Source organism: Sinocyclocheilus grahami, unplaced genomic scaffold, assembly GCF_001515645.1.
Source record: "Sinocyclocheilus grahami isolate Dianchi unplaced genomic scaffold, SAMN03320097.WGS_v1.1 scaffold293.1, whole genome shotgun sequence".
Lineage (NCBI taxonomy): Eukaryota > Metazoa > Chordata > Actinopteri > Cypriniformes > Cyprinidae > Sinocyclocheilus > Sinocyclocheilus grahami.
The window spans coordinates 470,955-494,970 of record NW_015505472.1 but is presented as its reverse complement, the minus strand read 5'-3'; the positions used below and the strand labels follow the sequence as shown (position 1 = coordinate 494,970).

The following is a 24,016-nucleotide window of genomic DNA, read 5'->3' as shown; positions in this document are numbered from 1 at the left end:
CTACAAAAAGGTTGCGCGTGGTGTGGGTTTATATGAACACTAGGGACATACAAAGCAAAAATGTGTGTATTTGTGGCCACAGCTTTTTGGATGGAGGCTTTAGAGCATAGTCATGGCTGTACCTATTGTATTTAGTGTCTGTGCATGTGAGGGGGGAATAAAAATAGTCTCTGACCTCTCTCTTATTCTCTTACGCTCACCATGGCTGTGTTTGATCAAAAATACAATAAAACGGTAATATTGTGAAATATTACAATTTAAAATAACTGTTTTAATATATTTTCAAGTTTTTATTGCTGTGATGGCAAAGCTGAATTTTTAGCAATCATGTTCAAATCAACCATGTTACATTTTTTTCTGGATAGAACAGAAAGTTCAAAAGAACAGCATTTTTTTTTTTTTTTTAGAAAAAAATTTAAAGTATATATACTGTGTATGTATTTAAACAAAACTATTTTGGTAAGGTTTGGTAAAATGTGTATTTGTTAACTACATGATTTAATCTGCACAACCATTCAGTAATAATACTGATTCAGGTCTCACATGCCATGTCCATGTCAATTTGGACATTGCGAAAATATTGACTTGGTATTTAGCGAATGTGGTTTTAGATTCAAACTGTAACTTGTGGGTCTTTTTGGCTGATACTGTATATATAAAAGAATCCGAAGAATCATTGTTAATTGGATAAACTCTAAAAAGAAATTCAGTGGACCTGTTATTATAACTTAAACAAACGCATGGTAGCAAGTTAAAAATTCAAATGTATTAATTTAAACCTTGTTTTGATATCAAAACATTATTTTGATATGCTCTGTTGACATAATAATGTTGATCATTAATGTAATACATTAGCTCAGTGCTGTAATTTAAACTTGTGGAAGACATTTTAAATTGAAAAGAAACTACATTTTTGCTTTAATTGATGTAAGTTGCAGTAAATGTTTTGTTGTTGTTTTGACAACTTTGAAAATTTGGCAGTGGATTTCTAGTTCCCACATGCTTTTCATAGGATTGTATAGTGGCATTATTATTTGTGTGTTTTTAATAAAAGAAAATACATTTTAGTGTTTAATGCTGTTATATTTAACAGCTTGTGGTTTGGTTGTGGGTGGCTTCATGGGAGTACACTACATTGACCATATGAGCAATGACTGTGCTAATGCCAGTGACAACTAATATTTCACTTTCACATTAAATGTACATGCTAAATAAGTTACATTGACCCATTTGCTATGCTAACTGTTGGAGATTAATTGGACTCAATTATGTTACAAATTAGTAACAACCTTTTTGAATAATTTACTTAATTTGTGTTTATGCTACAAATTAAGTTTCTCTAGCTCATTGTAGTTTTTTGGTTAAACATAATTTAATTAGAGGTTTTACATAACTCCAAAAATATATATATTTTTTGTTGTTCAGCCAAAACATTTGTTTTTAGAGTGCACGATGCACACATGTTGTGTGTTTCTGTGTCCCCAGCAGCAGTAACACATTTGAAATGTTTTCAATCTCATCTTTCTCCTCAAATTCACTTTAGACTGCAACTTCACATGTCTTGTTAAAATGTATTTTGCTGTGGTGGTAGATTGAGTAGTGCTGCTGTGCCACCGCTGAATTGTGGTGCAGAAAACGCTGTCAGATTGTTTTAGTACAGCGTTCTGTCTACATTACTGCAAGGATAAAAAACAAAAAAACAAAAAGTTGAACAATTAACAGAATCCAATGTCAAGAAAATCCAGTATTTTTTTTATTTTATTTTTTTAAATGAAGCACAACGGGATAAGAACAGTTTGTAGATTCACAACCCTACCTCAGTTTATTTGTCCTTCGTTTTGCTTCCACGCACAGTTTGTGCTATAGACATGAATCATTTGGTTTGTTGAGGAGATATGTGCTATTTCTTTTTTGGTTTATACATCACAAAAAAATCATCTGGCACATGATAAAACATTTAAAAAAATTCTCATAGATTTACAGAGAGTCATATCTAGAAACCAGAATATCATAGACATATGAGGGTGGACTCTTTCGACTTGGACCAGAAAGCAGCCTGTCAAGAACCACCCACATCACCCTAGCTTCATAGTGAGTTTTGCATGGGCAAGCATTACCATTTTGTTCAGAAAATGTGTAAATCTAGTTTGTAGTCCTCTTTAACCTCTGATTAGAACCCAACAAATCTTCTCATTTAAACTTCACGAGTTTCATGATCAACAGATGAATGCAGACATTCAAAAACCGCTAACGGAACCAAGCACGTTAAATCATTCGTAAATGAAGATGTTGTGAATAAAAACGGTTCTCCATTCTCAGCCCCACCTCCTCTTCTCTTATTCCCCTCCGCCTGGTAAGGCAATTCATTCATCAATAATTGATAATTGGTTAAGATGGGTGAAATGGAGAGGTAATTTGTTGAGTATAGGCAGAGTGCAGGGCCAAATGATTTGGCTTTCTTAGAACTACAACCAGAGTTTACTGAGTTCAGCTCCTCTCTTCTCGACGGCTCTCAAGGACGCGGCAGGCTGCTTATAGCCACAGGGCTGTTCCTCTCTCTCTTGTCCTCTATTTTTTGCGTCATCTTATCCCATTCACTCTTTGTTTCAGGGTCCGTCTCTATCCGTCGCTCCACATGGATCTCAGCAGGGGTTGTCGATACTCCACACACAGCTGTAATAGAAGAGTTACTGATGTGCAGCGCTTGTAAAGTGACCACCCGCTCATGTTCACTGTAGTTTCAGATTTCTTCATAGCAAGATAAAACCGGATAGCTTGTGACAGGCGTACATGTGTGCTGAATTTTGGAGCATGTGATGAAGAGGAGGGAATACTTATTGATTTCAGACAAACATCTTTTTTCTTTTTTTGAAAATCCCTGGATTCTTTTTGTTCTGCTGCCTTACCCTTCATCTCCATGTTTCTCCATCTGTCTCTCTCTCTCTTTCGCTAATGAAACTCCAAATGAATTGAAGCACGCTCGCTGGTTTCTCTCCCGACTCTCTCCCACTTATTATTCTCTGTCGCACTCTGCCTCCATACAGCACACATATGTGGGGTTTGTCAAGAGAGATGTCGTCTTTCTCTGTACATCCCCAGTAATCTTTTTAAGAGAAGGGTGATAATGTGTTTGCGTAAACCCAATTAAGACAAGGTGCCTGTCGTCTTGCTCTCTTTTGGTTGTTTGCAGTCATTTTCACATTTGCACACATTGTGTTTGATTAGTCTCTGTTTAAAAGATGCAGTTTTAGGTTGGATGAATGACGTTCACCAACTCATCTGCACCTTACTTTGAACTTTTCAGTCCTGTGAAGATGGTGTGATTCCCTGATTAGCATCTTTGTAGTGCTTGTAGAAATGTTGTAGGTTTAACCCTGTGAAGCCAGACATGACATATTTTTATTTATTAAATAAATACATAAATGGTTTTGTTTAGTATCATATTTAAATCATCAAGCTTGTAGACGGCATGTAGTGGGTTGTGTACAACAGGTTTTTCAGCAAGGGTTTAATCATGTTGTTAATTTAGAGGCCTTTTTGCATATCAAATATAAGACATTACACTTTATAGGTTTAAATGCCCCAAGGTTTTACTTGTTTGTTGTAAGTTGCTGTCAGTAGAAAAGGATAGATGGCTAGATACATGTATATTAGTTAAAGGAAGACACCATATTGAATTAAGTGGATCAAAATTATGCTGTGAGGGATATATTTACAGGCTTTACAAACAAAGGCATGCGCTGTATTACGGTCCTAAATCTTTGGTTCTCAACTCAGGGGGTCAGGGTCCTCTAGGGGGCCTCAGCAAACTTCCAAGTGGCCTTAAAATGATTAAAATAAGGCAAAACAAGCATTAAAATGAGACAAAACCACAAAAACGGAAAGATGATTAATATTTTATTCAGTTTCATTTTTTTCCTTTTGAAGAACCAGGGATCCCACGGTCTTGTTGTGATTTCTAGACCACAAAGTCATATAAATTAATAAATATTAGGCATTTTGATGAACAATTTTATAGTTATGCCAAGCTCTAAAATACTTTTATCGGATAAATCTGTATCCATTAAATCATGAAGTCAATTTAAAATCATTGTTTAAAAAGAGTGAGAACCACGATGAACATTCAGCTCTTGTAGTGTCGGTCCTTCAAATTACAGTCAAAAAAGTTGCGAAGCATTGTCCTAGACCACATAATTTTCAAAACTCATAAGTTTAGTGTGCAAAAACTCCATAAAACACTTTGAATGTGTTTTTTTGTTTGTTTTTTTTGGAAAAAGGTCTATTGCTTTGATTATTAAGTGGATTTTAGTGTCCTGCTAACTTGCTATGTTTTTGCTAGTTTTTAGGGTTATCTTTTTTTTTTTTTTTAATACCTGTAATTTTATGTGATCAAGTGAGATCTGATCGTGATCACAGAAAGCACAAGTTCATTGCAGGTAAAGGGGCCTAAAATATCTTGATCGCTAGATATGTCTTAAATGGTTTCTCCTTTAATGTAGTTAACATGGGCTTTTCTCCTCAACAAGCCTTGTGATTTGGAGTGACATTCATGTCTGTGACAAACAGTGTGGTGTGAGTTACACGCCAAAGTGCAGTACTTTTAGTTAGGTTGTAATCTATGACCTTCAGTATGATCAAAAGTAATTGTGATAGCCTTAGGGGTCGTTCATACAGAAGTCATTGTTGTGTTTAAAATTGCAAGACACGGGGCAAAGAAATGGGGAAAAAAAGGTCTCAAAGAACAATTTTTAAAAGTTGAACTTAACTTGAGCACCACATTTTTATAACACAAGTCACAAGTGCAATGGTCAAAAACATTTTTTTTTACATAAAAACAATGAAATAGCAGCAGAGTGGAATGCAACATTTCTATAATGAAATGCACGAGCACTGTGTGAATGCTCCCTTAGCATTACTATTAGCTTGCCAAATAGTGATTGACTGACACTGGTTTTAATTGGAATATGTTCTGACTGGATGGTCTATTGTTTACATACTATATTGCATTACATCATGACATATATGATATTAAATGACAAAAAATTGCTTAAAGGTGCTGTATGCAATTTTTGTTTTTTCTGTACTAAAGCGTAAACATATCATAAGTTTACAACATCACATACTTATTTCTCTGAAAAACAATCCTATAGCCAGCTATTCTACTTTGAAATGTGAGTTCCATGTCGGGATGTCTGTTTTTGTTTTGGGCTGTGTGATTCTGCCCACTGCCAATTTACCTAATAGTATTTCATCACCCTGTGTTGACCAGAAACATATTAAATGTGACTAAATCAACTTGTCGTCGCCTTCCATTGTCAGTTGTGCTCATTCCTGTTGCATGGTCCTCAATCTGGCAACCCACGTGCGTGTCGAGTCTGAGGAGGAGGAGGGGACAGCAGAAACTGCTCTCTCCAGTGTTTTGGAATTGAACATAGTACCCATTTCAACCACTAGCTGACTGTCAATGATACATACTGCACCTTTAAATTGCATGAAAGGTAAATGATTGAGTAAATATTGTGTGAGATCATTCAGAAATATCTGAAAACCGATAAATGTTCCAGTAGGTGCAACTGACACATGGGAGAACTTGGAGTCAAGAGATTTGTAGCTTCGATGTCATTTATAATTTTCATGTTATGACCAATAACCAATAAATGGCCAGTATTAAAAATGCTTACTAGGGATGCTTAGATCGATTGGCCGGAGATCGGTATCGGCCGATAATCACATTTAATGACTCGATCGGTACTCACTACACTTGGCCGATCTCACGAACCGATCACAATTTGATGACGTCAACGCGTGATGACGTACATGATGCGTGGGGACATAATTTAATGATTTGGCACCACAGTCTTGTCATCGCCGGTGTGGAAATGCTATTACGTTTTGAGAAACAATGAAAAATTCGCTATTTGTCGTGTATGTTTTGCATGATGATATGATGAATGGATGGTTCATTTTTAACCGCAGATTCAGTGATGTTAGAGCTGATCTGCGCCTCACTGCACACATCTGCGGCGCGTTACGGTTCCACGGCTACTGGAGCTGATCGCGGCCGCTCTAGTCAGTGCTTGTGTTTATGAACCAGCACGTTTCTGAAGTGACTCTCCATGCTGCTTGGCTAAAAATAGCCTTTTGTGAGTTGTCACAGCATGGAAGGCGGAACAAAACCTCGTCGGAGCCGTAAGGGATAACGGTAACATAATATGCTGATCGTGGGCTGTTTTTAAATGAACATTTATTTATAAAACAAAATATCATCTTTGGCCATATTAGCCTATTCAATAGCATTAACACAGGCTTGACTCCTTTCAAACTTTATCTGGAATTGTCACCGTTTCTGTCACTGCAACTTCCCGATCAGGCCAGGCGAACGTAGTAATGTAGTTAATATTTGCATAATTTATTATTTATTTTATCTACCTGCGACCCACCCGCAAATAATCAGAATGTATTTTTATTACCCCACCCATGGATATAGGAAAAGCAAAATATGTTTGCTGCGTAAATCAGATGGACTTACTGAAAATGCAAATTCATTCTCTGCCAGCAGGTGGTGCTTTAAATCGTGAGAAACAGAGTTTTCCCCAGTAACGGCTGTACACAAAGCAGCGCTGCTGCTGAGCTCACAAACGCTGCTTTTTCAGGCATATAACATGTCAGATGAAATGAAAATGACATCGAAAATCTTCTAAAGATAGTCTTCCTTCAGAAATACAATGATATAAAAACACCCGCGCCTCGTTTTGATTTTAAAACGTGCAGTACGTGCTCATGTTTATTGAACGAAGCCTTTTGGAAAATCCGTCAGTTTTGATATTGTGGCGAGCGCCACAAATAAATAAATGTATGGGAAACACATCCCACAGCACAACCACCTGAGCCCAACTTCAGTCTACTCATCACCTTAACTTTAACTGTGTTTGTAGCCGGCGCCATAGCCAGACTGATAAACAAACACAGACCGGAAGTTAACTTCAGGCCAGGCGCGTTGGCCCGATGAAACCTATATAAAGCTTGAAGCATCAGAATCGGACGGCATCGGTATCGGCCGATCACCATGACAAGAAATCGGTACTCCGTATCGGCTGCAAAAATCCTGATCGGAGCATCCCTAATGCTTACTACTTTTAAACATTCTGGTGCCTATATAACTATGAAAATCAGCCAATTAGCATCAACATACAGCATCACATCTGTAATAATATTAATAAGGGTATAAGGTGGACAAATGAAGGTTGTTTGTCTTTTCCCTTTGACTTTTAGGAGAAATGGAAGAGGAGATGGAGAACCCTGAAATAGTGGATCTCCCAGAGAAACAGAAGCATCAGCTGAGACACAGAGAGCTTTTCCTCTCTAGACAGCTGGAGTCTCTGCCTGCGACACACATCAGGTAACCTACAAAAAGCTTTGTCGATATTGAGGATACGCTTCGTTCTGCGGGGTTCTCTCTAACAGCCAACTGGACTCTCTCTCATTAGCGTCTGTGTGTGAGTCACACATCTCACACGCATACTGGCTCCCTTCAATCTTTTTCATGTTCTGGCCTAATGGAGTCCCCAGCACAGGAGAGTATTAACCTCTCGTTCATTCATGCCGTTCTCTCATCGCTACGAATTCAGCGGAGAGCAATTGAAATTGAGTCAATCTTGTTTTTGCTCAAGGGCTTGTATTTTTCGTCGAGTCATGTGAATAGAACTATTTAATGAGGATCATGCCCACTTTTATTTTGGAAGTTGCTATGAAGTCGTTGTTCTCAGGAAAGCGGCCATACAGCATAAGGCTGCCCTTTAAACCACCACATGCGCTCGTGTCCTACTTACAAACCTGAGTTGCTGACCAAGTCACGTCTGACTCGCGAACATGTAAATCATCTTTTGTGTTTGCGGAGAAAGTCAGACCCAAGGGTGGAGTGAGCTTGACATTAAATCTGGATGAACAGGTTCTTCACTCTTGTTTGGTGATGAAAGATGGACGGACGGCAAGCATCATCTCTCTCAGGGGCTGAAACGGTGACTCCGTTTCAAAATATGGTTGATTGGAATTTTCCTCCTGTTTTACTCCTTTGCAGTGACCTAAAAACATGGACAAGGGTACTGGCAGTGAACACCAAAAAAAAAAAAAGGATTATGTTTGGAAACCTCCATTTAAAAATAGAGATAATTGTCTTTAAATGTTATTAAAATGTAACTGGCATTAAACACAACAACAGAGTTAAGTTAGAATTTAGGATTTACTCAAATCTCACGTGAGGGCTTTGGCTACACTGCCAAAAACATTTCTTACTCAGCATTTTTGTTTTGTTTTCGAAGAACAATATCTAATTATCCTTAAAACAAGATACATTTACTTTGGGGGGGAAAAAATTAAGTCTGTTTGTTAGAAAAATAAACTTAATTTAAAGGGAAAAAATAAGTTTATTTTAGTAGCTTAAAATTTTCAGATTTTTGCTGATTATGTCAATTGACCTTGCTTTGAGGATATTTAGATATTCTTACTGGAAAACAAGAAACATTTTGAATAAGAAAAATATTTTTGCAGTGTAGTATTTTTATAATGGTATTCATGGCCGTTTTGCCACAATTTATATTGATACGATACTGGAAAGAGGTCAGGATGCGCAATGTTCATATTTACACCAGCTTTAATGTTTGCATGTAGCTTTGTTGGTTTGATGTTTTCTAGGTGTATTTTAGCTCTGGGATCTGTCAGGAGTTCTAATTCATGCAAACTTAGTCAAATGAAGTACAAATAAAATAAGAAATTATTGAATTTCTAAGTAACTCTAAGCATCAAAGCATTATAAGCAAATGTTACGCATTACAACCAAATATCTTAATATCTCGGGGACCAGGTTTTTTTATTTAGACTTTTTCAAACTTTATACATATTTGAGAGATGTACTTTTCAAAAAAAAAAAAAAACATAACCCTTGTTTATGATATTTCACAATTTGTTATACTTTTCCTCTCAGTCAGATTACTTGGGGAAAAAAAATTATCAAAATAATCATTACTTGCAAAACTAGGCTCAGTTGGCGGCAGTTAGACAAGCTGCTGTGAACGAATGCACCTGTTTAACTGCAATCAAGGAAGAATTTTCTGTTTCTGATACTTTTGGCTCCCAATATTGAATAAGTTTTTACATTCTAAATTGTGTGATACAGTTTTAAATGGAATGAAATAACAAATGATAGACTATATGTATGATTACGTCACTCTAATACTCATTTCTAAACCACAGCCAAATACAAAATTCTGTCCAGCAGTACTGTGAATGAACTATGTGAAGCGATTCAGATCTATTTAATAGCATATAAGGCTATGTGATTCAATCCACAGCTAAACCTGCGTGTTTGTGTTGTTTTTTTTCAGGGGGAAATGCTGTGTTACACTTCTGAATGAGACTGAAGCCCTCACGTCCTATTTAGACAGAGAGGTGAGTGTCACAGCATTATGCCGAGGTGTTTCTACGCATGTGCAAATGCTTTTGTTTGCTTGAATTTGCTTGCGCTCTTCGTATCTCCGTTCACAGTATGTCTGCAAGAGGGAAATGTTTATCTGATGTGTGTGTGTGTGTGTGTATGAGAGTTAGTTTTGAGTCCCAATCCAGATGAATAATTCAGTGTGTTGACCCAGTATGTTCCTCCTCATATTTAGTAATGAGGAGACTGGAGACTCAAGTCAAGCCAGTCCTCTAATGTCTCAAACACTGGCCTTCACCGGTTCATTTGTCTGTGTTTATATTAAAGGCCAGGAACATACTTTACCTGTGCATGTATGCATGATCTTGGTCAACGCATTACAAGTGTGCATTCCTGCCTTTGATGCAACGATGCACAAAATTAAGCTTTGCATTTGTGTACTTGGATGCAATATGTTTTTGGCCTTAAAAGGTGTCTCTTGGTTTTGCAGGATGCTTTTTTCTACTCGCTGGTATATGACCCTCAGCAGAAGACTCTGCTGGCTGATAAGGGAGAGATCAGAGTGGGAAATAAGTACCAGGCTGACATCACTGACCTCCTCAAAGAGGGTAAGACGTCTCTTCGTCTTATTGAGTTAGACATGGTCAAAGCTCTGAGCTCTTCAGATGAGACCATTAACCCACCACATATTTAACAGCTGTTTTCTCATCTTGTATTTCTCTTCATCTCTCCTCATATTACCATTTAACAAAAATCTTAAGCAGCACAACTGTTTTCAACATTGCTAATAAGTAATGTTTTTTTGAATAGCAAATCGGTATATTAGCATTATTTCTGAAGAATCATGTGACGCTGAAAACTGAAGTAATGGCTGCAGAACATTTAGCTTTGAAAAAAATATATTTAAATACTTCTAAATTGTCCAAATGATTTAGTGTTACTGTTTTTATTATAAAATTGCTTCATTTTTAATCAAATAAGTGCAGCTTTAAGCCTTGTTGAGACTTCTTTTTAAAAAAAAATCATAATTATTCAACACTTTTCTATATTGGTGGTTTTTAGGGATTTGTTTTAAATAATAAAAGACTTTATTTAATGCAACACAAGCATTTTTAAATATATACTGGTCGCTGATTACTGTTCAGTTACATTGAAAAGGAACTGGAGCTTTCAAGCGTTGCAAATTATTCAGATCATTGAGAAACCAAGCTCGCTTTTCCCAAAAGCATCATAAACATAAGTAGATAATAGAAACCATTGCCACCCATTGCTTTTTAGAAAAGCTTAGATTGGTATAATGTGTGAACAAGTCATTTAGAGTAGTTTGTGTGAACTGAATCAATGGATTCATTGAAAAGATCCAAGTCAAAGGAACAGTTTGTTCATGAATCACCCTAATCAATTACAGATAGAGGAATACTGTTTCACTTGTAAATGTATCACATTATGGAAGTAAAATGCCATTTTATGATGAGTTTACATGATTTGACACATTTACTGTACGTAGAATGGACTCCAAAATAAACTGAATTAGAAGAATATTATCCATTATTATCCCCCCCCCCCCCCCCAACAACCGCCCCCAACTATATCTTTATCGTTATCTTTATAGTTATCGTGCTTTGTGTGAACGGGCCTTTAGTGTGTCCAGTTTCCATTTTACTTAAAGTGAAAGTGTGACAGTTCAACAAGCAGAATTACAAAAATAAGGGCTGTTACACGTAGCTTTCTTGGATGCCATTGGTCAGTCAAACTCATGCCATTGGTTGAGCTAGTGTTTCTCTCAGGATGCTCAGACTCATAATATGAGTGGCAAAATTTGATTAGAATTTAAAGTGCACAGTGATCATCTCAAATAATCACAATTAGATCAAATAATCCCCACTAGGTGATTATGTAATAATTGCGACAGGCCTATTGCCAGCTCAGTGTTCAGTCTCAGCCTATAGGCTGTACGAGAAGAACATCAGAGCACGGGTTTCACTCTCCAGCCACCCAAATCTGCCCATTGTGTACAAAACATGAAGGAAAGACGCCAGAGGGCAACATCCCCATGCATAAACATAGACACACTCTCATGCTGCCCACACAATTCCTCTGCGTCTAGTGTCAATGTTGTTATGTAAATTGATCCTGTCTCTTCTGAAGACTTTAATTAAACTGCTCAATTTATAGAGACAATGTCTTTATAAGCGTCAACGTTTTGGACTGCGTGGATGTTCAGTGGAGGAGCAGAAATTTCTCAGATTTCGTAAAAAATATCTTAATTTGTGATTCAAAGATAAATGCAAGTCCTGTGAGTTTGGAAAGACATGAGGATAAGTAAATTATGACAGAATTTTCATATTCTTGTAACCTACCCATTTTACAAAATGGGGTTAAATGTAATTAAACGGCTATTTTGTTGATGATTTTAGTGAAGTATTCAGCTTTTATTTTTCTATTCCAGCTTCCTTGGAAGTCTCTGACCAGCATCATTGAGTATTACTACATGTGGAAGACCACAGACAGATACGTTCAGCAGGTAATCCAACACGGCTGTATCAAGTCTCTGTGTACAAGTTGAAAACCTAGATAGTTTTCACATTGAGACTAACTGTCTCTTGTTTCGTACAGAAACGATTAAAAGCAGCCGAGGCTGAGAGCAAGTTAAAGCAGGTTTACATCCCAAACTAGTGAGTATTTCAACAGGTCGAAGTTCAACCCTGGATTTGGCATTTCATCATAAGCTTTAAGTGATTGCACTTTAACCAGATGAAATCCAGTAACCGTCGTGGCCTTTTTTCTACAGTAACAAGCCCAGCCCTAACCAGTTGAGCGTGAACAGTGTGAAGCCAGGGCTTGTGAATGGAGCAGGGGCTCTTCCGGGATCACCAGGCCAGCCGGTCGGATTGGGCAGAGCATGCGAGAGCTGTTTCAGTGAGTATTTGACCAGCTCTTAAGTAATTCAAATGTTAAAGGTGACATTAAACTGGAATAGGACAAAGTATTTGAACAGGTAAAAAAATGCATTTCCACTTTGAAGAGCACATATTCTACAGTTTTATTTTATTTTTTTAGCGTTTTTTCCCCCCTGGTAATGTTAGTCAAGATTTTTCTCATCAAATGGTGCTTTTCCACTGCACGGTACGTCTTGGCTCGGCTCAGTTTGTGTTTCCACTGCAGTTTAGTACCGCTTTAGAGTGGACGGTATTATAGACATGTCGTTATAGTTACGCAGCATGTACTGCCGCGACCTCCTGAAAAACTTCAAGCTCTCGCTGGATCTGCTCCTCAGCTATCAACGAGAGGAACGTCTGTACTCCTCAACAGACCACGAAACAGTAAGTTCAAGTTAAACGCAAGTTCAATGCCGCAGAAAGTGGCGATTCTCTCTGGCAAATCAGTCATCAGCAGGGTTTACATGTCACATTTTGGTAACGGTATGGCTCGCTTGGAACCTCAGCCGAGGGGGTACTGAAAAAAGTACCAGGAACCAGGTACTGTACACAGTGGAAAACCCCCTAAAAGTGAGCCGATCCATGCCATGCAGTGGAAAAGCACCAAAAAGCAGTCATCATGTAGTTTTCCCTGACTTAGAATTAAACATGCAATTTTTGCTGCTATACCTTGATGAGTTCTACATCAGTGTTGTTGTTTTTAACTAAGGGTACGTTTACAACCAAAAAGTTTTTCTTTTGTGTTAGTACAACCCTCAACAGACACCTTGGCAATTGAATCGCCATTGGCTAGTATATTTTTTTGTTTACTCGCCAGACTGAAATACTATACTATATATATATATATATATAAAGTTATGCCATTTTACAAACACATATAATGTTTGTAAAATGGTACAGCTTTTTAAATATCTGAAAGTACACACTTAATATCAGTCAGTCAAACAGTCAAGCATTATAATATGATAATCAAGTATTATGTAATAATAGAAGTTTAGTAATTAGAATTAAAACTTGGTAACCATGAACTTAGGACTGGTGCTGGTGCTTTTTTTGGTCATTCAGTGTTCCTGTAAAAAAAAAACTAACAATACTGATGAGATATTATTATTATTATTATTATTATACGAATTCTACTAATAAGAACAATATAAAAACGCACTAAGGATTAATGAGCTACTGGAGCGCATGTCATGGCCGTCCACTTAGACTTATGCTCTCCTATACTCGCATAATAACCTCTCCCTTCTAAGTATGACCTGAACCATTTGATTACCATCCCAGAAAGCCTGACCAATTTTTCCTGTCTCTCTAGTAGTATGTTATGATCGACCGTGTCAAACGCAGCACTGAGATCTAGTAGTACCAGCACTGATATTTTGCCAGAATCAGAGTTTAAGCGAATAAAATTTATTATCTTAATGAGCGCTGTCTCTGTGCTGTGATGCGGTCGGAAGCCAGATTGAAAATTGTCCAGGTATCCATTTGAGTTTAAGTATTTGTTCAGCTGATTCAAGACTACCTTTTCAATGATCTTGCCTATAAAAGGAAGATTTGATATTGGTCTATAGTTGCTCAATATGGTGTTATCAAGATTGCTCTTTTTCAGAAGGGGTTTAACAACTGCAGTTTTCACAGCTTGAGAAGGCCTTAGACTTTCTATCACGTGATAAAACAGAAATGGAGAAAACTACAGGCACACTGGGTTCCCCCTTGTTCTGTAAACATTTGTGAATGTTTCTGCTATTATAGCGGGGAGCCGACACATATCACGGAGAGCTGCTATCAGTTGTTTTTGGTTCACCTACAGCAGATGGAGGGTTTGGGCCCTGGCGTTGTGGCATCGGCCGGAGAGCTCTCACTGGAGGAGGACGACGAGCTGGGCCCACAGGCTTTGGTGGTTGTGGGGCCGCCGTTTTTTAGTTGATATCTGGGGGCTTGCAGCAAAAGAGTGGGAGAGTTTTACAATAAGTAATAATGTCCCAACCAGTACAGGCTGAATACAATAAAGTAGCTGAGCACTGATTTGACTTTTATTTATTAAAAAAAGAGAGGATAAATCCTGTTTTCTATTATATGCCAGCTTTAATATTATTTCAGGTTAAAGGTTAAACTACAGCAAGTAGAGCAGAGTGGTGTTGGAAGGAGTTTGATGTGTTTTGTTTGTGTGTAGCCACTAGCTCGTATCAGTGGTACTCATGGGGGCCGCCCAACATGCAGTGCCGACTGTGTGCCTCCTGCTGGACTTACTGGAAAAAGTATGGAGGTCTGAAGATGCCAACCAGACTGGATGGAGAGAGGCCCGGACCCAACCGCAACAGCATGGTGGGTGTAAAGTGGATTCTCTCCAAACATGCTCCACAGGGCTCCGAGTCAATTCTTGACATGAAATTCTTGCTCTCTCACCCGAGTTGTTTTATTTAGTCTTTTTGTTTTTTTTACTGCGCAAGTCTCTTTGTGACTGTTAAATGAATGCCCCGAATGAGCGAAACTTTGTTTTTCTTTTGTTTAAAAGATGTTTAAAAGTGAAATTTGTGGACTTTAAATGTAAAATGCAATATTTAGGTTTTGCTGTCACCCAGGGCTTGACTTTCATCTCACTGTCTGTGTTCAGAGTCCTCACGGTCTGCCCATGAGACACGGCGGAAGCCCAAAGTTTGCCGTTAAGACCAGACAGGCTTTCTACCTGCACACGTCTCAGCTGACAAAAGCTACTCGACGCGTCTGCCAGGACCTGTTGAGATCCAGATATTTGGCCAGACACCCGTACATACCTGTCAACACTACCGCTATCAAAGCAGAGTGTGAGTATCTGCTGTGAGACATGAATATGGTACTTCAAGTTTAAATTGCTCTGATGGTATTTCTTATTTTGGAATTGATATATGAATTATGAGACGTTTTTAACTTATTATTAATATTTCATGGTATTAATACATTTTATCAAAACTCCATTGTTTATTTTTTTAAGAAGTTGTAATAAAAAAAATTATGTATACATGAATAATGAAAAAATATGTAAACTACCATTACTACATTCTTTTAAAGAGGCTTTTTGTCTTCATTATTAAATCAGTTGTGCCACCCTGATTTATTTATTTTTTGCCTCCAAAAATATCAAAATATGATAAAGCATGTTCATCATCAGATGAGTATTCAAGAAAATAAATGGATTGTGTGTGTGTGTGTTTATGAACCTAATTGGAATACAGAATTTTAATGGCATTTTTTATTTTAGGTGCCATCAGGTTGCCAGATATGTCCAAAAAGCCTCCATCTCTAAAGCAGACAGTAAGGAAGCCTTTAGAGTCAGTGGTTAGATATCTGGGTGAGTGGAGCTGTCTTTCCTTCAAAATCTTTTTCAAATTTTCAAGCAAACCCATTTTATTCATGTCTTTTCAAACCATTTTCCAGAGGCCCACCCCTGCCCACCCAAATCAGATCCTCCACGAGGAGCCACCATTTCCATGGGCAGCCTGACGCCCATCAAATCCACGCCCATCCTCAACAACGGCTCCCCCACCATCCTGGGCAAACGCACCTACGAGCAGCACAACGGTTTGGATGGTAAGCCATCGGCTTGTGTGTGTAAGACACTCTTTCTGTGCTGCCTACGTAACACACGATGTGATGTCTCATTCACTTGTCTTAAACTCTCCCACTCGTATCTTCACCAACCCCCATACAGGAAAACACGTGCACACACACACACACACACACACACGTGCTACTTTAATCTCTGAATGGCTTTCAGGGTTGTCATGGTAACGGATCAGCAGTGACTCACATGGATCATTAGTCCTGCGGGAGATCAGACCCCAAAAACACAGACTAAAGTCACTGTAACCGTAGATTCAAAAGAAGGGCTTCCCAAGCATGTGGCGCGGATATTAGGAACACTTATGTATGATCCCCTGTCACACAGTGCTTCATTACCCTCTTGTCTCTATGAAGGCTTTGGAGAGAAACCAGTGTTTAGCTGTTATATAAATTTCTGATGAGCTTGGCACCATTCTGTCCAAAGCAGCAAATCCTTTTTCTTCACCCCCATACTGATTTTTCAGATTTATTTTATTTTATATTTTAATTTATATTTGGGGTCTTAATGCACTTATTGATATGGTTGGTGTTATGTGGTTGTGTTAAGTGGCACGTGGTCGTTTCCATGTTGCCGTCCTCAAACCAGGTCCTTTGTGCTGTGAGCAGCATGTATTATGTAAAGGATGGGGTTAACAGAAGAGTGCATGTAGTAGCTCTTAGAACTAGTAGGGTGACATGACTCTTCAGGGTGAACGGCTCATGAAACTGTAGAATGGAGCAGTGTCTGGAGTCTCAATGATGGTAGCGTTTTTTTCAAAACCTGGAAAGCTGCTCTGATACACACTTCCTACATGGGTAGCTGTCTTCTAAGGTAGCATCCTAAATAGAATGGAATCTTATAAGTGACTGCATTTGAGTGCTGTACATAGGCAGCAACTTCATGTCCCACACAAAAAGCTCTCTTTATTTAAGCACACTAGAGACTCAACTCGTTTATATATTCTATTCTATTATACCATTCTAAACTATACTGTACCATTCTAAACTATACTATATTTATTATATTATACCATTCTAAACTACAGTATATATACAGTGGGTACGGAAAGTATTCAGACCCCCTTAAATTTCACTCTGTTATATTGCAGCCATTTGCTAAAATCATTTAAGTTAATTTTTTTTCCTCATTAATGTACACACAGCACCCCATATTGACAGAAAAACACAGAATTGTTGACATTTTTGCAGATTTATTAAAAAAGAAAAACTGAAATATCACATGGTCCTAAGTATTCAGACCCTTTGCTGTGACACTCATATATTTAACTCAGGTGTTATTTATTTATTAACAATGTGTATAGATGACTATCTACTTTATCATAATTAGTACATTTGCATTTATTCATTTAGAATACGCTTTTATCCAAAGGAACTTACATTTGCAAAAAACAGCAAGCGATTCATCATAAAGATAAAAATAAAGACAGGAAGTGGTTGTTGTAATAGGAGGTTTCGGACATTGTTCAGATTAGAACATGCTAGACAGGGAGGGATTAAGGAAAGAGAAAGCAAAGGATGCAGTCAAATGTTGACGAAAGAGATGAGTTTTCAGCTGTTGCTTTTAGTATTTACAAATGCACACAATATGGAATATACTGTACATCAGACAGTACAAATATATGTACATAAAATTGTGTATATAATAAATAAATAAATATAAATATATATATATATATATATATATTTATATGGGTGTATATATTATATTAGGTGTAAATGTTTTTTTTATCAAAATGTATAGATGGATTTATCCCCTCTCTTTCTCTCTTTATCTGTGTCAGGGTCCAAACCCAAAATTCTGGCTCCTCAGTGGGAAATAATGGCCAAGAGGGTGTCTGAAGCAGGTCGAACTCCCTCTGGCCTGCAGGATGAGGTTCACGAGCTGGACTGACCTCTGCTTTAACAACTGACTGCTACACTCTGACCAGATGAGCAGGTACAGCTCTCCTGACCATTTCAAATGAAGTAGATCATTTAATACATTTGAGCTTTCAAAATGTTTAGATTAAAAAAAAAAATCTTCCATCAGAAACTAATGTAAAATGTGTGTATACACTCCAGTTCAAAACTTTTTTAAAATAACAGTCTAACCATCCCCAAACTTTTAAACAGAGTACTCCTCCTACTCCAACTCCTTAAAAATATTGGTATACTGTACAAATAGGAGTATATGTATACTATGTAATACTATACTGCCTATTTGTTTTTTCTTTCTTTTTTTATATCGTGTAACACTTCCAAATAGGGGTATTAATACATTTTTTTTTAATGTGTAACTTTCATGTACAAGTTTGAATACTGTAAATAGCTTATGTCATTGTTATATTTGCAATGCTGTAAATATATGTTTTCAGTACATAGCACTAATTCCAACATATTAAAGCAAAAATATGTCTTGTGTTGTATTACAAACACTGACAGCATCTCTTTAATGCTTAAATTTCAGGTGAATCGAGATTTTTTCAGCTCTCAGCGACTGATGGACCTAAGAACGGATCTGCGGTCAGAAAGCCCTGTCCAGGCGGCCCATTTTTACAGCTGAAGCCATTGAAAAGACTGCAAAGCTCTGACATTTCCATGGGTTAAAACAGCCTGAAGCGCTCTGTTTTTTTTGCAGCCTGTGGCCAATCGCAGGACTGACCTGATTGTATAGGACTGATTATTATTATTATTTACCATTGGCTGTTACTTCTGTCATTGTAATTATAATTATTATAATTATTACAATTATTATTACTGTTCTTTTTATCAAGTATAACCATTTTCTTTCTAATGACTTGAGAAAATGTAAGAATCTTGAACGTTTCTTGAAACAACGTCCTTCCAAACCATAATGTAAAGGTGGGACAAACTGTCATTTTTGTCTCTTGCGTTGTTTTGTAACATGTCTGCTCTGAGCCGATGTGAAGGACTATATGACTTCTGTTTCTCTTCATTTGGATGCTTGTATTCTCCGGTTCTGTTAGCCCGTCCTGCCACAGTGGTTTAAATTATTCAGAAAGACAACGGAACGTTCTTTTTCTACCTTTTTCACGAGTATTGCAACTGCTCCTATGTAATTTCTCTTTTGTGAATATGTAAATGAAAACAGGAGGGAGGTGTTATTGTACAGTGGCGCATTTTGGGCCTTTGGTGGTTATCAAAGCTTGTTGTAATGGATTTGCCATGCACAGCGTATTCTTTGAAATATCTTTTTGTAAGGAAACCTCCCTAGCTCTCTCTTGCATATACAGAGAGGTGATGGGAACTCTGAAAAGGTACAACCCCGTTAATACAATGATGCACCTTCTTAAGAATGAGCTTGTATGAAAGTGTGGTTTTTGAGTTATTCCTCACGTATGCACGCAGCAAAAAACAGACCGCTTCAGGCCAGCGATATGTGATACAACCCAGTTTACTCTGCAGCTGGCTTATCAAATATTGATATCTTTAGGCCAACGCAGAGCTTGGCACACTCATCGCACATTACTTTTTTTTTTTTTAAATATTAAAATGACAAGGATGTATACACATACAACAGACTACACTTGTAAATATTTTTGGAAAATCTCAATAAGTAATGTATAATTTGACACTTGCAACCAAAGATACTGAGCTTAGCGGTTTAAAGGATGTATTTTTGGACAACAGCTGGGGAATGATATTTTTATAGACATGTTTTCATGAATTGCCATCATATCTAAAGCAGAATAGATAGAATATAATTTCATTCCTTACAAAAGAGATGGAAATTTGGAGTCAATTGTGATGGGGAAAGAATGACACGACAGATATCAGGCAAAGACTATTTTAATGTTTTTCATTTGTTATTAAAGGGATATTTAATCCAATAATAAAAAGCTGTCATTTACTCACCCTCATTTTGTTCACAACCTGTATGACCTGTATTTTTTTCTGTGGAATATAAAAGCTATTTTAAGAAACATTTCAGTGTTTTTTGTCCATACAATGAAAGTCAATGATACCAAACATTTGGTTATCAACATTCCTGAAAATATCATCTTTTGTGTTTCACTGAAATAATCAAGTCATACAGGTTTGGTATGACATGAGTAAATGATGACAGAACTTTAATTTTTGGGTGAACTGTCCCATTAAGTGAGGTTATATTTTCTAGAAAAGATTATGATCCTGCAGCCACAGGGGATTTATGTTTATAGCTGTAAGTAAAGTCCAAGATTTTAATGTAAGACACCTCATACGTAATGCGTTAATTCAACTTAATTGTGATATTGATATGCACCTGTGATTTTTAATTGATAATTTGTGTTTTATTATATTACTGCCACATAATCAGGCACTGTCTATGAGTTTTACATTTGCAGTGCCTTGTGTCCAGTTGCATGGGCTCTTCAGCTCGAAGCCCCGAATCTAGAGTTGGGGTACTTGGACTCGAATCTGACATGGACTCTGAAATTTTGGAATCCGAATTTTGTCTCTCCGAAAGTGCAGTCGAATTCATGTCATGTGTAACATGAAATATATATATATATATATATACATATAAAATAATTAAAGTGCAACATAAAATTAAGATAAGACATCGATTGGTTAAGAACCTGGACTCCACAAGGTGGACCCGTCTTGGACCCAACAGTAGCTACCTGGCTCCACTGGCTGTATTCTAATCTTATACCCCAGTACTCAATATTTCAGTTATGCCTGGGGTTTCTTTTTTACCATATTAACATACAGTATAAAACATAATGTCATCAATATGTCATGGGGTTCATGTATTATAACACAAGAGTGAGCTGAAGATGAAAACAGCAGTGAAACAGTTAATAGTGGGCACTTGATATGAGTGTGCGTCTTAAAACCTAGTGAACTACAAGCCTCGACAGTTTAATAAAATAAAATGCTAATAAAACCATGTTTGTGTCATATGTGTGTTGATATTTCCGCTATAAAAGTCGTTTCGCTATTGATATTTTACAGTCTCGTCTTCTGATCACTCCGTTCTCGGCTCATTGCGAATCAAATCAAGCATGCTCGAATGAGACGACTCGTGATTCAGTTGACTCAGTGAATCCGAGTCAGACCAGTTTTGTGAACCGATTCAACCAATTCATCACAGAGATCCGACTCAAAAGAATGAGTCGATGCCGAATCGGACGTCGCTACTAGGTAGGCAGCTCTACGGTGACAGAGAAGTGCAGAACAAATCACAATTCTGAAAACAAAATAACAAATTACAAACACAAATGCAAGTCTAAAAAACAAATTAACAAGTCAGAAAACACAACAACAATTCAGACAAACCGGAAGAGGTAGGTAGAGTTTGAGACAGTGCCACTGGTTTGGGATTACTCACCGCTTACTGGACGAGACATCTGTCAATCAACGTATACAGGAAGAACCAGCCGAAGAACAGCAGAGTCCTGGTAGAAAGTTCGGAGATGGTATTAAAGTAGCTCAGTTTAAATGTATTGTATGAATTGCCCTTACTATGGAATAAAAAATACGGGGTGTATATTTACATTTAGTAAAAAGTAGTTATGAAACTTCATCTTCAGTGGAGCAGATGGGTAAGTGTGTGTCATCAACTTTTTTGATGCGATCGACCCGGGTTCGATCCCGCCTTTTGCCGAGTTTTTTTTCCTCCCTTTCCAAATCTCATATTAGCAATGGATTCTATTTACACTACGTGAAAATAGCAGTATTTTTAGCAATATGCTATGAATAAATGCCTTTACAATGTGATATGTGATTTGAAAAGGGAGGAAAAAAAAGTTTGGCAAAAGGCGGGATCGAACCCGGGTTGATCGCATCAAAAAGCCAAGAGCAAGCGCTTATCCATCTGCACCACTGGAGCTGATGTCCTATAGCCACTTTTAACTAAATGTAAATATACACTCCGTAATTTTTATTCTATAGTAAGGGCAATTCATACAATACATTTAAACTGAGCTACTTTAATACCATCTCCAAACTTTCTACCACGACTCTGCTGTTCTTCGGCTGGTTTTTCCATGTATACGTTGATTGACAGATGTATCGTCCAGTAAGCGGTGAGTAATCCCAAACCAATGGCGCTGTCTCAAACTATACCTACCTCTTTTGGTTTGTCTGAATTGTCTTTGTGTTTTCTGACTTGTTATTTTGTTTTCGAATTTGTCATTGTGTTTTCTGACTTGTTATAATGTTTTCGGAATTGTTGTTGTGCTTTCTGAATTGTTATTTTGTTTTTTAGACTTGCATTTGCGTTTGCAATTTGTTATTTTGTTTTCAGAATTGTGATTTGTTCTGCACCTCTCGGTCACCGTACAGCTCGCTGTGTTTTGAAACGCAGCCGGTGTCTGAGCATGTGCTGTTACTACTGCAGTGAAGTAAAATATGTCAGTTATCGCCGGACAGCAGCAAGAGCCGGCTACAAATGTACTCTGAGAGGCAACCGGTGCAACGATTTTCTGTTTAATTCTTCCGTTTATCACCAAAATGAGGCCCGGCTTCGCCACATCTACAGCGGCGGAAGAATAATACGGTAAGCCTCGCCGGCTTTTAGGATGTTTTTTTAGACCTGTCCAGCATAGGTTATCCCACAATTTACAGGAGCCAAACCGGTATCATTCACTGCACCTTTCTTGGCCACCAGCTCGCTGTTTAACGGACTGTTATCACCTAAATAGGCGAATGAGGAAGTCAACGCTGCCTTCTCCATCGCGCACTTCATCCTTTAATTACGAACGAACTTAAGTTTGAGCATTTGCGATGTTGCATCTGCCTATATATCGTTTGTTTGTTTTCCGATACGGGAGCAACAGCGAACTTTATTGAATGTTTCTCACTATAGTGAAGTGCTTCAAGTCCGTACAGTTATAAATCGCCTCGTATTGTTGCGTTATACAGTGTGTCTGCGCAGCCGACGCAGCGCTGCAGTGGTCGGTTGTCATGGAGGCCTGCGCTGCGCATCCGACCGGCGCTGCTGTCACGACTGCGGTATATTCAGTCTCACGCGAAAACCCCTCAGATTTACATATCCCAAACAATTCGTATTGACATGAACATATCAGGTGTTAAATCAAGTCGCATCACTCTCAGCTTGTATTTGACGACACTTCAGGAACAGACAGTATTTTGACTAAACAGACCAAAAGAGTTCAAATTCTTCACAAGTATTGGGGTCACTGGCTATAAACAACCTTTGGCTCTGACTTCTCACTTCTTCCATCTCAGTCACCTACAGTAAGGTTAAGCGTATATAAATATGATACGTGCCCTTTAAGAGGTCGTTCCGGGATCGTTTGGATGGGTCAATATTTACTACGCTGACTCTGTCCTCATATTTCATACTGCTAAGCTGAAGCCCCACTTGCATCAGCAGCGTGAGATCAAAGACACTTAAAGCTTACTTGATTAAAACTGGGGATTGGGAGTTTAGTGTGGCAGATCAGCTCCACTGCACTCCACGCTGTTTCACTTGCCCACATCTCAACCTTGACTCTTAAAATAAGACGTGTAATTATGGTAAATGTTGGTTTGTCATTATTCATGCTGCTGGAATCAAAGAAGTCTTGCCGTGTCAGTCTTTTTGAACATCACTGTGGCTTGGTGCTGTCATGTGACAAACCCTCTCTATTAAGGCTCAGAAGTTGTTAATCTCTTGGCGCTGACCCATATGGGTCTGGGACATACTTGTGGTCCTGTCGGGGGAACAAACTGAAAGCATAAGCTCTCGGCTGCTTCATAATCACTTGAAGTAAAAAGTATATAACAGGCCCGATTGCAGAGCGGGACTGGGTGGTCCTGATCCATCTAATCATGAGCTTGGCCCACCTTATATTTTAAAGCTGGAGGAGCCAGACCATATTAAACTACCATGGTAGCACTCAGTGTTATTTTAGTATTATTTATATACTTATTATAGTATTCATATTTTGAATTCATTTATATTTGTATATTTTCAATTTTAGAAGTTTATGTTTTGTGCTTTTGATTTTTTAAATATTTCTATGTACCTCTATTTTTATTTTAGTTTTTAGTAATTTAATTAAGCTTAAATGTATTTTATTTCAATGAGTTACCAAGGCAGCATTTCTCATTTATA

At 37.7% G+C, this 24,016-nt stretch overlaps 1 protein-coding gene and 1 long non-coding RNA gene across 2 annotated transcripts in view; both read left to right on the top strand.

Moving 5' to 3' along the window:
* The window catches only part of LOC107600838 (metastasis-associated protein MTA1-like), a gene marked incomplete at its 5' end in the record, with an annotated part of 30,862 nt that extends 11,557 nt beyond the window's left edge, over positions 1-19,305 (top strand). The window contains 12 exons of the mRNA XM_016292811.1: positions 7,273-7,399; positions 9,381-9,444; positions 9,921-10,121; positions 11,823-11,954; positions 12,047-12,105; positions 12,222-12,349; positions 14,543-14,694; positions 14,984-15,173; positions 15,608-15,697; positions 15,784-15,936; positions 17,751-17,905; positions 18,416-19,305. Of these exons, the coding sequence (XP_016148297.1) occupies positions 7,273-7,399; positions 9,381-9,444; positions 9,921-10,121; positions 11,823-11,954; positions 12,047-12,105; positions 12,222-12,349; positions 14,543-14,694; positions 14,984-15,173; positions 15,608-15,697; positions 15,784-15,936; positions 17,751-17,860 (1,406 nt within the window). The remainder of the gene's footprint in view (positions 1-7,272; positions 7,400-9,380; positions 9,445-9,920; positions 10,122-11,822; positions 11,955-12,046; positions 12,106-12,221; positions 12,350-14,542; positions 14,695-14,983; positions 15,174-15,607; positions 15,698-15,783; positions 15,937-17,750; positions 17,906-18,415) is intronic.
* Positions 19,306-22,243: 2,938 nt separating this feature from the next.
* The window catches only part of LOC107600853 (uncharacterized), a 5,323-nt gene continuing 3,550 nt past the window's right edge, over positions 22,244-24,016 (top strand). Inside the window, exon 1 of the long non-coding RNA XR_001610848.1 lies at positions 22,244-22,453. This is a non-coding gene — a long non-coding RNA (uncharacterized lncRNA). The remainder of the gene's footprint in view (positions 22,454-24,016) is intronic.